The following is a 14076-nucleotide window of genomic DNA, read 5'->3' as shown; positions in this document are numbered from 1 at the left end:
ATGGCAAAGAAAACCAAGAGATGATAGACTCTTGTGAGGTTGGGTGTCTGATTATTGATCAGTAGTTTGTCTCACCAGCCTTGTTATACTGCATTGTGACAGTTAGTAGTATTTAGGGGTGTTCATGTCTAAATATTTACATGTTTGAATCAGAATAATTAATCAACAAATACTAGTAGGCTATTACAGTAATTTGATATATTGATAGAGATGCATACATATGGACTTTTGCAAACTTGAATCTTCCCCTCAACTGACACACACAGACATCAAGAATAAGCCTATGATTCTCAACTAGGGTGACAAAAGAAAATGGGAAAACAGTTCATCTGCATAATTTATTCATGCTGCAATGCATGCTGGGAGTCATGAATGAGTTTTTTACTATGCTGATACCCAGCATGCATTGCAGCATGAAGCTTTTCATTTGATGGTCACCATGATTGAGATTCATAGTCTGATTCTTGATGTCTGTGTGTGTAGTTTGCATATGTTTTTTTTTTTCATTTATTCGCAACCTATTTAAGATTGTATACTTTAACACTGAGTTTCTGTTACATTATTAGACTACTATAAGGGGTTGCCACCCATCTAATCACTTATGAGTTTCTGTATAAAGTCAGTAAATTCCATTTAACTTATGAAACTAACACCATAATGGTTATTAGTCAGTGATTATAACTTCTTTATACTTTTTTTGCTTGTCTTTAAAATCACATTGAAATAGCAGGATAAATGTAACGCCAAAGGCCAAGGATCAAGAGTCCTACTAAAGCAACCGCTGATCACGAGAATGGTAACTATTATTTTCAACAAAAAATCAACTGGGTCGGTTTCGCAGACAGGGAGAGTCCTAGACTAGAGCTGTCCAAACTCAAAACAACTTAGACTGACATATCCTAAAATACATCAGTGCCCTTTGTTTTGTTTTGTAATGTTTGCATGTTTGTTAAAACTAGTTATATTTACTAATTAAACTAAGGCCTATTCCTGGTTTAAGATTATCCCTGTCCAGGAAAACACCCCTTAATGATTTACTTCTCAGTAAGAGCTAATGTACATATAAAATAAAATCTAACTGGTTTGTAATAAGTGAAGATGGTAATGCTGTTTGTAGAGTTTGATGCTCTTCTTGTGAGATCTTAGAAAATCTGAGTAAGTCTGAGTCTCATCTACTGTAAGTCTGTAACTTGAGTTTCTGCTTGTTTTCTCTTTAATTCGGTTCTTGTTCATCTTTCATTCAGTGATTGTGTTTGTTAATAGCAGCTGTTCATCATTAACTCAATCATCACTTCATTATCTCATTAACTTCAACATTGGGTCTGTTTCTTTTACTCTTTGTAGTGTGGACACATTAAGCAGTGTTCTTTGACACCAAAGATTTTGCTGTGGGGTTTAAAGGGTTAAATGGGTTAAACAGGTAATGTTTTTAGTGGGATTTGTTTTGTTAGGATTTGACTCAGTTTTTGGGTTACCATTGTGCTGAAGAGTAGTGTGGTTGTTTAGGTCAAGGATGGGCAATAGATCATTGATGTTATGCTGCCTGTTGTTTTATTTCAAAGCAGTTATTGTGTAGTTTGTTCGTGATGAACTATGTGAGATTTGTGTGAAAGTGATTATAACACTACTGCACATTAAATGTTTGCATTTTAAGTTTAAAGTTATATTTGTTTTCTGTGGACTTAAATGAATTAAATTTTTCAGTACTAACACCATGTGAATATATATATATATATATATATTTAAACTTGAATGGATCAGGCAATTGGTTTTCTAAATGAAATGAGTTGTTTTCCAGGGCATTATAAAATTAGCATACTATAAAAATAAACAGTATTATACCGTATTTATTCAGTTAAAAGCTGTAAAATAACGTCAACAAACCACAACACAACTACAGCAAGGTACCGTTTTTATTTTACGGTAATGTATTGTAATTTCGTATTACGGGAGATTACTTTAATTCTACGGGTATTAGCTGGCAACTTAATTGCCAGTGATTTACCGTAAATTTCACAAAAAATTTTTTACAGTGTGTATAATAAAGGCCAAATCGATTGTCAATAGTTATGAGAGTAACTTGTTTTTTGTGTGCATTTGAATTCAAAATGTAATACTATGCTTTTCATATTTCGTTAAATACAGTGAATGTGTGAAAAAGTTAAAGATGACAGAATAACTGTAGAGTCGTCTGCATCTTGATGCAGTTTCTAAGATTAAAATTACTTTAATTTAACTGATCAACACAAATACAAAGCGGCCCCAGTCAGCAAATTTCCTTTGGCAAAGACCTGGCCCAAATAAACAGCTGGCCTGTGGCCCACTTAAGAAAGTGTTCCCCGGCCCATATCTGGCCCACTTCTTTTTATTCACATCAGAACCAAATCTAAACCAGAGGTGTGGGGTCCATGTGCCAGGAGTGGGGGTCCTCTCCAGTGTTTTGTTCCAATCACCTGGATTTGCTAATTGGCGCGGTTTTTCGGCGGGGGGTGGCCTCCTGACTCGTTGATGTTTGGGCCCTCGGCGGGGCCTTCGGGGCAGCGCTGCCTGGAGGGCGCTCCCCGTCCCCTGGGCTTTTCGGCCGGTCGCGGCGCTGGTGCTGGATGTCGGGCCTTCCACCAGCTTCTGGCGGTTTGGGCTCGCCGTTGGTCAGGTGAGTAGCGCAGATATGGTAATATAGGAATGTGACTGAATTTGAATTCATATCAAGGTTAAGGCTGGGTCATACAAGATTAAATAAGACATTACAACTCATTGGAAAACATCCTACTGGTCTGTGTGAATATTGTCTAGAGTAGGAATCAGTGGAGCATGTGTTATGTCATTGCCGAAAGTATAATACAGAAACAGAAATATTGAGAGGGACACCACAGGGCACATTAACTGTTGAGCAAATACTTGGACAATCAGGAGGTTATCATTCTTTAATTATGTTTTTGAAGGAAACTGGCTTAATAAACAGAATTTAAATTATCTCATTAAAGGAAATTAATTATCTGATGTTGTATTAATATTATAATTATTATTGTTAGTCATTTGTATTAAATATATATATATATCGTTTTTTTTTTTTTTTTTTTTTTAAGTTTGGGTAGATACTCTAGTTCACACTCCAGGCGGTATTGCACCTTAACGTTGGATGCTACCCGCCATAAAACATAAGAAGAAGAAGAAGAAGAAGAATTTGAATTCAGCTTGAAATGTTTCGGGCGTTTGGGGGACGTGTTGCCGCGTTTTCACGTGTCCGTTGCACAATTTTTTTTCCGTGCCAGTTTCATGTATCGGTTGCACAATTGTTTTTCCTATTTTCTTACCATTGTTGCTTGGGGCTTAGATTTGTGGCTTTCGTCTGATTTTTTAAAATGTTTTCATGCGAGGATAAAGTTGTGTTTGGCATAAATGCGGATGTCATTTTAAGCATTGGTTTATGTTTATTTAACAGAATAACCCAGAAGTTGGGGTTAAGGTGAGGATGTCATTTTATGTAACAGAAAGTTGTTCTAACACCAATCACAAAAATAGGAAAAAGAAGTTAGCAACCATTACGTGAAACTGCCACATAAGACTTGTGCCACGGACATGTGAAAATGCAGAAACATGTCCCTTAAACGCTCGAGTCATTTCGAGCTGAATTCAAACACAGTAACATTCCTATCTTACCATATCTGCGCTACTCACCTGACCAACGGTGAGCTCCTACTGCCAGAAGCTGGTGAAAGGCTCAATATCTAGCACCAGTGCTGTGATTGGCTGAAACGCTCGGGGGGACGGGGAGTGCCTTCCAGGCAGCTCTGCCTTGAAGGCTTTGTTGAGGGCTTAAAACACCAACGAGTCAGGAGGTCACCTCCTGCTGAAAAACTGTGCTAATTACCCCTACGAAAATTAACCATGGTTTTATTGTGGTAAAAGTGTAGTAACCATGGTTTTTTGGTCAATTGATTACTATGATATGGTTTAACTATCGTTTTTGAAAACCATGGTTGTCAAAACCATGGTTATTTTGTGGTAACCATGGTTTTACTACAGTAACCATGGTTTTTTGGTCTTAACTGTAGTAGAACTATGGTTGATTTTCGTGGGGGTGGCGGGTCCAGGTGGTTGGAGCGGGGTACTGGGGAGGACTTTTGCTCCTGGCACATGGATTTTACTCCTCTGAGTGCAACCCAAATGTCAACCAGAACTCGTCGTTTTCTACGGTGTGCCATATCTAAAACAGATGTGGTCCTCATGTATTTTTTGTTATGTGGGCCATATACCTCAAAATGACATGTGAACCAAAAGAACATTCCCGCCATTTCTGAAGCTATGGCAAAACAGATATGGTTACCATTTGGCCCATATATGTTCAGCCATGCCATATCTCGACCAAATGTGACAGCTGAAATCCACATGTGGCCCACATATGCTTGCTATCTGGGGCATAATATAATTGATTGCTTACCAGCATTAAAACCACTTAAAATAAAAACCTTAGGTTTTTTCTTTGTATACAGCGTCCGCTCCGTGGATAAGGATGTTGCAATAACGCCGGTGGCTTTATTATTAACTGACTGAATACCTCTACTCCCTGCGGGTTTTTTGGTGCATACAAGAAGTTCCTCTACTCAAAAGACCAAGGCTGCGTCCGAAACCGCATACTGTATAGTAGGTACTGAATTAGATGAACGGATTTGAACGGGTTATTGGCTGCATGTAAACGCAGTCGATATTATTCAATTGAAGTGCTTCTTTAGCCATTTGATCAACCACCATTTCCCTGAATCCCAACATGGGCTGGAACCCAAACAAATCTCACCAACATTCCCACATTCTTTAATCTATATAAACTAATAAAAACTTCTGTTAATATATAATTTCTACATGATTTAAAAGTTTGAAGACTTAAGAGAGATGCCATTGATGAGCATATTAACACCTCCTTAACAGATACCGTCCTTGTTTCCTCAATCCATTGAAGAGCCATTTGTATAGCCACTAACTCCGCCGTGTACACTGACGTTCCATTAGTTAATCTCCCTTTATTTCCATACTTTAACTCTGGGACATAAAAGGCTGCACCAGTGATCCCTAACTCAGGGTTTTTTGACCCGTCAGTATAAATGTGACTTTAAGGAGTACTTCGACTCGGCGCAGTAACACCCTCCATCTCCCATAATATTATGAGAGTGAGAAGGGGAGCGGACTTTTCAGGCGAGTCGAAGTACTCCCAAAAGTTCTATTACGCCATAAAATATAGTTCCTCTTTTAAATCCGCTTAGAAAAGCGCTACGTTTTATTTTGTACCACCAAACTTGCTCGTATAACTACTCGTCTTAAATAGGAAAAACGTTGATGTGTTTGGTCACTTCTAACTTTATCTCTAAATGGTACCATTGAATGAATGGGGCTAAGCTAAATGCTACCCAGATAGCACAGGTACGTCTGCAAGATGTCTGGTAAAGATCTGGAGATCTAGAATACATCTGGTGTGTAAAAACATCTTATAAAGGTCTTAGAAAGAGCTGCTTTACATACATTCTAAATCAAAAACGTCTTGCAGACGTCTTCAATATGTCTATATGACATCTTTTCCCACCAAACATGAGACGTCCGCTCGACGTGCAGATCATGTAGGTCGGTTGGTCCAGGCCCTTATCTCTATGTCTATACAACGTGCAGATCTGGTACAGTATCTGGACGTCTGATTATGACCCCTCTTGGACGTCAGGAAGATGTCCAAAAGGGGTTCGGGAAATCAAAACTAAAAAAATTTATACAAATGTGGTCTATGAGTTCTGAGTCAAAAAACATAAACATCACGTGTATTTTTGTAGAATATTTTGTTAAGCTGTTAAAATAATGTAATCTTTATATATGAATGAGTGTTCGAAAACATAGCACTGCTCATAAATAAAGATCCACCTTAAATGCTCTCTCTCTCACTCTTTCTCTCTCTCTCTCTCTCTCTCTCTCTCTCTCTCTCTCTCTCTCTCTCTCTCTCTCTCTCTCTCTCTCTCTCTCTCTCTCTCTCTCTCTCTTTCTCTCTCTCACCCTCTCTCTCTCTCTCTCTCTCTCTCTCTCTCTCTTTAATTAACAGAGATGTATATGCTTATTGAAAATGTTTTGTCACCATAATGACGATCAGTGATTCCATTAGTTGGGTAGTTTGACTCTTTGACTTTTCACGTGAATGTGTGGTATTTTTAAGAGTGTTTGCTAAAGCATGTTATTTGTTGCAAAGAAAATTTGTTGTAATCAAAACTCACGTGGATCTTACAACTTCACTGAAAGTTAACCAATAGTAATACCACATATGTAAAGTCTGTAAATTCATTTTGTAAACCATGTAGTACTGTCTCCATTTCTCAGTTGTTTTGAGGTGTCACATCCAACTTATAATTTAGGTTCATACCACCACTGGGAAGCACTTATATAAAATTAAAAGACCAGATATTATTGCCACACATGCAGACATCAAGAATCAGCCCATGAATCACAACAGTGGTGACACTCTCTGGACTCATGAGTTTTTATAATACGCTGGTGCAATGCATTGCAACACTTAGAAAACTCACCATCGTTGTGATTCATGAGCTGATTCTTGATGTCTGCACATGTGTCAAAAAACTCTGGACCTTAGATTTTTGATTACAGCCATGAGGTTTCATTTTCCGTTATTGTAGGCAGCAGCATGCACTGCAGCTCCAAACAAAACTGAGATAGAAGTTTAATTTTAAACAAAATTTATAATGTTTTATTTGTGCTTTTAGTTCAGTTATATTATATCACCACTTCTGACCATCAATGTAATTAATGTGAAGCCACAAGTAAGTTCCATTGATAACAAACACTTGGTGCAATAATAATGTGTTTTAAAAAACACCATCATCAAGCACACACTACAATATAAAAACAAAGAGTCAAACTACCCAACTAAAGGAAACACCGATCACCACGAGGGCGACAAAACATGTTCAATTAAACATCAGAATCTTGTAAATTCTCAGAATCGAGTAAGTAAATTTGGTTTGTTTAGTCAGTATGGTCCTACTTCAAAACAATGCTTTGTTAAAACAACTTTTTGTAATGGTGATGACATTGTTTTAGAGAATGTACATGTAACAATTATCCAGCGAGAGCAAGCGTGGGAGGAAGAGTGAAGTTCACGTCACTTCACTTCAATTATTGAACGATAGAGAGAGAGAGAGAGAGAGAGAGAGAGTAAGAAAGAGAGAGAGAGCAAAAGAGAGAGAGAGAGAGAGAGAGAGAGAGAGAGAGAGAGAGAGTAAGAAAGAGAGAGAGAGAGAGAGAGCAAGATTGCAGAAGCAGATATTTAAGGTGGAACTGGTATATTTGGGACTTATCTATAAACAATATTTTTTTAACATTTATTCATATATAAAGATTATATATACAAATATAATGTCTAAAATGGCCACATTTTAAATAGTTTTACTTTGCGTGGAGGTCCCCTTGACATCAATATTGGATGTTCAGAACAGGTCATAAAAAGACGTCATAAAAACTTTCATTCTGGCTCCTCATGGGACGTCGAAATGACGTCTTTTTAAGACGCATTGCTCAGTGGGTTAGGAAACGTCTCAGAGACGTATTGCAGATGAGCAAACAATCTAAATAATACGTCTTGCAGATGTAAACGTAGACATCAAATAGACGTCTTCGAGATGTATGTGTGCTATCAGGGTATCGAAGTGTCGCAGCGCGCTCCAGCGCTTACGTGCAGGGCTGGACTGGGACAAAAAATTGGCCCTGGCATTTTGGCCCAGACCGGCCCACTACATAGGATCACAAATCTTTGTGCAACCTTGACTATAACTCCATGTAATGATTAAGTAGAAAAGTATAAGAGCTGACACGTGACATTACAAAAATGTAAGTGCTGTAAAAGGCTTTGCAGGTTTTAAAAATAATAGTATTAGCCAGTGAGTGCACAATGTTGATACATCCCTCTATCATCTGTGTGTGTGCACGTAAGCGCTGGAGCGCGCTGCAACGCTTCGATCGCATTTAGCTTAGCCCCATTCATTCAATGGTACCAATCAGAGATAAAGTTAGAAGTGACCAAACACATCAACGTTTTTCCTATTTTAGACGAGTAGTTATACGCGCAAGTTTGGTGGTACAAAACAAAACGCAGCGCCTTTCCAAGCGGACTCAAAAGAGGAACCACATCCCATGGCGTAATAGCACCCCTGGGAGCACTTCGACTCGCCTGAAAAGTTCGCTCCCCTTCTCACTCTCATAATGGGAGAGGGAGGGTGTTACTGCGCCGAGTCGAAGTACTCACAAAGGTGCTGTTGCGCCATAAAATATAGTTCCTCTTTTAAATCCGCTTAGAAAAGCGCTACGTTTTATTTTGTACCACCAAACTTGCTCGTATAACTACTCGTCTAAAATAGGAAAAACGTTGATGTGTTTGGTCACTTCTGGCTTTGTCTCTGGGTGGTGCCATTGAATGAATGGGGCTAAGCTAAATGCTATCGTAGCGTCGCAGCGCGCTCCAGCGCTTACGTGCACACACACAGATGATAGAGGGATGATTCAACAGTTCTTAGTTAAGGTAATAACATATTTTAATATTGAAAATGAGTAGACTATTCCTTTAACTTACAGAAGGTATGCGTAACTAAGAATGTTTCGGGAAACACGTATTAACGATAAGGTACAGCTTAACGTACAACTTAAGAGCGACGTAGAGCTAAGAAGGTTTCGGGGGACGCATTGATTTGCTAATCGCTTTCACGTGACTATGGAAATTAAGGTCAGACTTGGGGTTTTCACATTAGCACTTTTGGTGCGCACCCGGGCTCGATTGACGTCAGAGTTCGGTACATTTGGATGATGTGAACGCTGTCTTCCGAACTTGGGTGCGCACCCGCGAAACATACTCGAGTCCGCTTAAAAAGGGTGGTCTGGGGTCTGGTTCATGTGAACTCCAGAACAGTTTACTGCTGATCCCTGCAGAAAAAAACAGCATATCAGCAAGACCAGCATATGTTGTGTTTTGGTGCTGGTTTGCTAGTGAACACCAGCTAAACCAGCATCAGCACCAGCATTAGCACCCGCTAAACCAGCACAAAACCAGCATTAGCACCAGCTAAACCAGCATTAGCACCAGCATCCCATCATGCTGTATGAAAGTATTTTTTTGCAGTGAACACACAACAATAAAAAAAGAAAACTTGAAAAAAAAACATTTTGTCCCCATTTTTTAATTCATAGATAACAACAAATGAGATTTTAATGATTTTTCACCATTTAACTAGGAAATGTCCCCGGTTTTCATTAAAAAAATCTGGTCACCTTAAAATATACTAAAGTCGTGGCATTCAGAAAACATCTCTCTGCTTGCAGTTCGTCAATCACACTTCTTGTCTTCTCGTTTACAGCAAATACTGTTGAAAAAATTGAGCCAAGCTAGGACATTTACTTGTGCTATGCAAGTCTTTGAGCCTGCAGCATGTGTATTCGATCTATGTCTCCTGCAGCCGTTTGTCTGTGGCAAAATTCCAACTGCCCCCTCTTACTCTTGTTTCGGGCATTTAACGTCACCTTCCATGTAAAACGGAGCAAAACCATTCACATCTTAAAACATGCAGTACTTTCAAAACAAATTCGACCTGGATTACCGTAGTAATGCATATTGCTTTCACTCATTCGTTGCCTGGGTTGCATATGTGTGGGGTGGGTCTATCAAAAGAAGGTCCAAATTCTATTGGGGTAGGGGTGACATTGGGGTCATGTCAACATTGTCTTTTAGAGATTGTGCACCCCGCCTTTAACTAATACTGCATATTTTATTTAAAATTTTGCAATTGTTTACTTGTCACTAAATTTAAATGCTGTTCTTGTTGCATTTACACAGCAGTATAACCAGCAGATGTCCTCAACACACTGCATTTCATGTAACTCTAAACAGTGAATCCAGTAGTACACAAAAATATAGAATAAAAATGACTCTACATTCTGTAATGTAATTTTGTGCTCTTCAAACACACACACGCACGTATAATAGAGCCCATACATAAGTCTGTGAGGTTTGTTATAAACACAACACACCGAGCGGCAGTGGCTCATTGGTTCATAGGTTGTCTACAAACCGGAAGGTTGGTGGTTAAATCCCCGGCTCCACAAAGTGTTGAGGTGTCCTTGAGCAAGTCCTTGACACCTAACCCCAGCTGCTCCCGACAAGCTGGATAGCGCCTTGCATGGCTGACACCGCCGTCGGTGTATGAATGTGTGAGTGAATGGGTGAATGTGAGGCAACTTGTAAAGCGCTTTGGATGGCCATAGATCTGTTAAAAGCTCTATATAAATGCAGTCCATTTACCAACATGTGATGATGTCACACAAGTTCATCGGAAACATCAGAAAGAAAAACCCCACAGAGGTGTTAAACTGGAAGTATGATGCACATAAAGGGTAAGAGAGAGCTCACATAGTCGTCTTCATCTCATTCACTGCAGACAACAACACAACACAACATCTGATGAAGAAAATGTTTCTCATGTTTGTTTATCTCTCTTTGTGTTTCTGCTGTCTGACAGGTGAGTTAATTAACATAATTATAAACCACATTAATATAGTCATAGATGCTGTAATAGTGTTATATTAGACCAACTTAAACTCACTAAATATGTTTAATGTGTGTGAAACTGTTTGTGTGTTGGAGGTGTGTTTGGTGATGAAGTGAAGTCAGTGTCAGTGATGGAGGGAGATTCTCTTACTTTACACACTCATCATACTGAAATACTGAGTCTTGATGTGATAGTGTGGAGATTTGGACCTCAAGGGATTCGAATAGCTGAGGTCAATAAAGCGGCCAATACAATCTTAAAATCTGCTGATGTTCTTGATGGGATATTCAGAGACAAACTGCAGGTGAATAATCAGACTGGAGATCTCACCATCACAAACATCACAACTCAACACACTGGACTTTATCAAATAACCATCAAAGGCAAACAGAAGCCAAAATCTTACAGATTTAATGTTACTGTCTATGGTGAGTACAGATTTACTGTTAAGATATTTACTGTCATATTTATCTTAGCAAAAGATAAATTGTTTTATTCCGACTTATTCTTAAAGTTTAAGTCATTTTATTTATGAATCCATTATAACTGAAGTCACTACACATGGTCAATAAATCAGACCTCTTGACTATTGATAATATTTGCTTTGATTTTTATTTCTGTTTATACTTTCAAATGTTTTCCAGCTCGTCTACCCGTTCCTGTTATCAGCAGAGTCTCTTCACATTGTTCATTATCATCATCAAATTGTTCATTATTGTGTTCAGTGTTGAATGTGAGAGATGTGAGTCTTTCATGGTACAAAGGAAACAGTTTATTGTCCATCATCAGTGTGTCTGATCTCAACATCAGACTCTCTCTATCTCTGGAGGTTGAATATCAGGATACAAACACATACAGATGTGTACTCAACAATACCATCACAAACCAAACTCAACATCTCGACATCACTCATCTCTGTCAGCCGTGTTCAGGTACAACAGGTATGATTATTAGTGCTTATTTAATGAACTGATAAGATCAGACAGATTCAGTCACAGTAATGATATTCACTGATCTAAGATCAGATTCAGTTACAGTATTAACTCTTTATTATTTACCACAGGTCTCAGTACAGATGATGTCATTGTGATCTTTCGTGTTGTTGCTGCTGTTGTTCCTGGATTTATGATGTCAGTCGCTTCAGTTCTGATGTTCTGGATCTACAGTAAACACACAAACACACATAAGGGTAAATGTTAACTAGTACTAATATAACTATAATACTAAACAATACTTTAACAGATCAAGATGAGAGTTTTGTTTCTAATGTGTTTTTACAGACCGATAAACTGGAGATGGCTTGTGCAGAAAAAACATAAACTGGTGAGATTTATTTTTATTGTTCATATCATTACCTGAACTATATCAGATTTATTTTTATCACACACACGTTGGGATATGTGGTTTATGGGGCAATGCATTTTATACTTATACAAACTGCATATTATATTCCCCTATATCTTATTCCATAACCTCAACCATCACAAAAACCGTTTGGCAATCTTTAATCTGTGAAAAAAGTACCATTAAAGGATTAGTCCATTTTCTTAAAAGAAAAATCCAGATAATTTACTCACCACCATGTCATCCAAAATGTCTTTCTTTGTTCAGTCGAGAAGAAATTATTTTTTTTGAGGAAAACATTGCAGGATTTTTCTCATTTTAATGGACTTTAATAGACACCAACAATTAATACTTAATTCAACACTTAACAGTTTTTTTTAACGGAGTTTCAAAGGACTATAAACAATCCCAAACGAGGCATAAGGGTCTTATCTAGCGAAACGATTAACATTTTTGACAATAAAAATGACAAATATACACTTTTAAAGCACAACTTCTTGTCTAGATCTGGTCGTGATGTGCTAGCGTGACCCGACGCAATACGTCATCACGTCAAGAGGTCACAGAGGACGACCGCGAAACTCCGCCCCATTGTTTACAAGTGTTGAGAAAGAGGACCGTTCCGACGTTGTTGTATGTCAACTGATACTATGTCTTTGTGTCAGTTTATTGTTTAAAATGGTCCGCAAATGTGCGTTTTATATATGTAACAAGTGACCTCCCTACGTCACTACGCATTTACGTTAGGTCGTGCTGGACCGGACCTAGACGAAAAGTTGTGGTTCAAAAGTACACATTTGTTACCCTTCCTGTCAAAAATGACAACCGTTTTGGTAGATAAGACCCTTATGCCTCGTTTGGGATTGTTTATAGTCCTTTGAATCTCTGTCGAAAAAACTGTTAAGTGTTGAGTTAAGTATTAAATGTTGGGCTCTATTAAAGTCCATTAAAATTAAAAAACATAATTTCTTCTTAACTGAACAAAGAAAGACATCAACATTTTGGATGACATGATGGTGAGTAAATTATCTGGATTTTTCTTTTAAGAAAATGGACTAATCCTTTAACTATATGTTTTCAATTCCTGTGTCCCCACCCCACAAACCATGTTTATAACAAAATAAATGCCCCATTATATACTATACGTGTCCCTGTAAACCACATATACGTGTGCACGCGCGCACACACAAATCATTGTTTCTACTAATCTTTGTTCAGTGCAGTCTTATTAATTTGATGTTGACATTTTTATGCTGTAATGATTATAAACACATTCAATATTAACACACTGTCAAAAATAATATATCAAAATGTTTCTGTTACTTTAACTTAACAAAGTAAGTTAAACAATTTTAACTTGTTTTTACAAGTTATGTCAACATATCACTGTACAAAGTCGTTAATACCACTAAGTGGAAATATATGTACAAATTATGCAGAAAATTTCATCATCCAAAACACTATTTTAACAAACATTAAAATTGTCTGACATGTTTTCGTGTAAACTGGCATTTTTTAATCAGACTCTTAAGAGATTCTGCTAACAAAGCAGTATTTCTGAATAGTCTGGGGCCAGAGACATTTTTTAATATACAGTGAGGAAAATAAGTATTTGAACACCCTGCTATTTTGCAAGTTCTCCCACTTAGAAATCATGGAGGGGACTGAAATTGTCATCGTAGGTGCATGTCCACTGTGAGAGACATAATCTAAAAAATAAATATCCAGAAATCACAATGTATGATTTTTTAAATTCTTTATTTGTTTGATACAGCTGCAAATAAGTATTTGAACACCTACACTGTAAAAAAAATCCGTAGTTTTTACGGAGAAACACTGGCAGCTGTGGTCACCAGAACAACCCTGCAAAAAACACATCCCAAAACCGCAAAAACAACACCACCACAGTTGGATGCATTACAGCGAACTTTTGTAAATTTTACAAATCTTACCTGTATACAGAATCCCCCCGATTAATCAACCGTCTAGAAACTCCTATTCTTCAATGGTAAAATGCAGATGTGATTGCCAGAAAACCACCCCAAAAACATATGAACATGTAAACAACTTCTTGTATTTCATTAACTAATATAATTTCATTCATTTCTTAAAACATGCAGAAAACCACTATAATCCAGGTGATGCAGACAGCTGC

General features: G+C 37.8%; 1 protein-coding gene across 1 annotated transcript; it reads left to right on the top strand.

Moving 5' to 3' along the window:
• The first annotated feature begins 2508 nt into the window (after window positions 1-2508).
• Window positions 2509-11550, top strand: LOC141359627 (uncharacterized). Its single transcript, XM_073862366.1, has 3 exons — window positions 2509-2653; window positions 10673-11005; window positions 11222-11550. Exons 1-3 carry the CDS (start codon window positions 2509-2511, stop codon window positions 11548-11550), a joined length of 807 nt encoding a protein of 268 aa, XP_073718467.1.
• Window positions 11551-14076: the final 2526 nt, after the last annotated feature.

Source organism: Misgurnus anguillicaudatus, chromosome 23 (assembly GCF_027580225.2).
Source record: "Misgurnus anguillicaudatus chromosome 23, ASM2758022v2, whole genome shotgun sequence".
Lineage (NCBI taxonomy): Eukaryota > Metazoa > Chordata > Actinopteri > Cypriniformes > Cobitidae > Misgurnus > Misgurnus anguillicaudatus.
Note: the sequence above shows the minus strand (reverse complement) of the source record. Positions and strands in the feature narration are given on the sequence as shown.

Coding starts and splice junctions, on each gene's coding strand:
- LOC141359627 (XM_073862366.1), top strand. CDS start 2,509: ATGTTTGGGCCCTCGGCGGGGCCTTCGGGGCAGCGCTGCCTGGAGGGC. Junction 2,654..10,672: donor TTGGGCTCGCCGTTGGTCAG/GTGAGTAGCGCA, acceptor TGTGTGTTGGAG/GTGTGTTTGGTGATGAAGTG. Junction 11,006..11,221: donor ATTTAATGTTACTGTCTATG/GTGAGTACAGAT, acceptor AATGTTTTCCAG/CTCGTCTACCCGTTCCTGTT.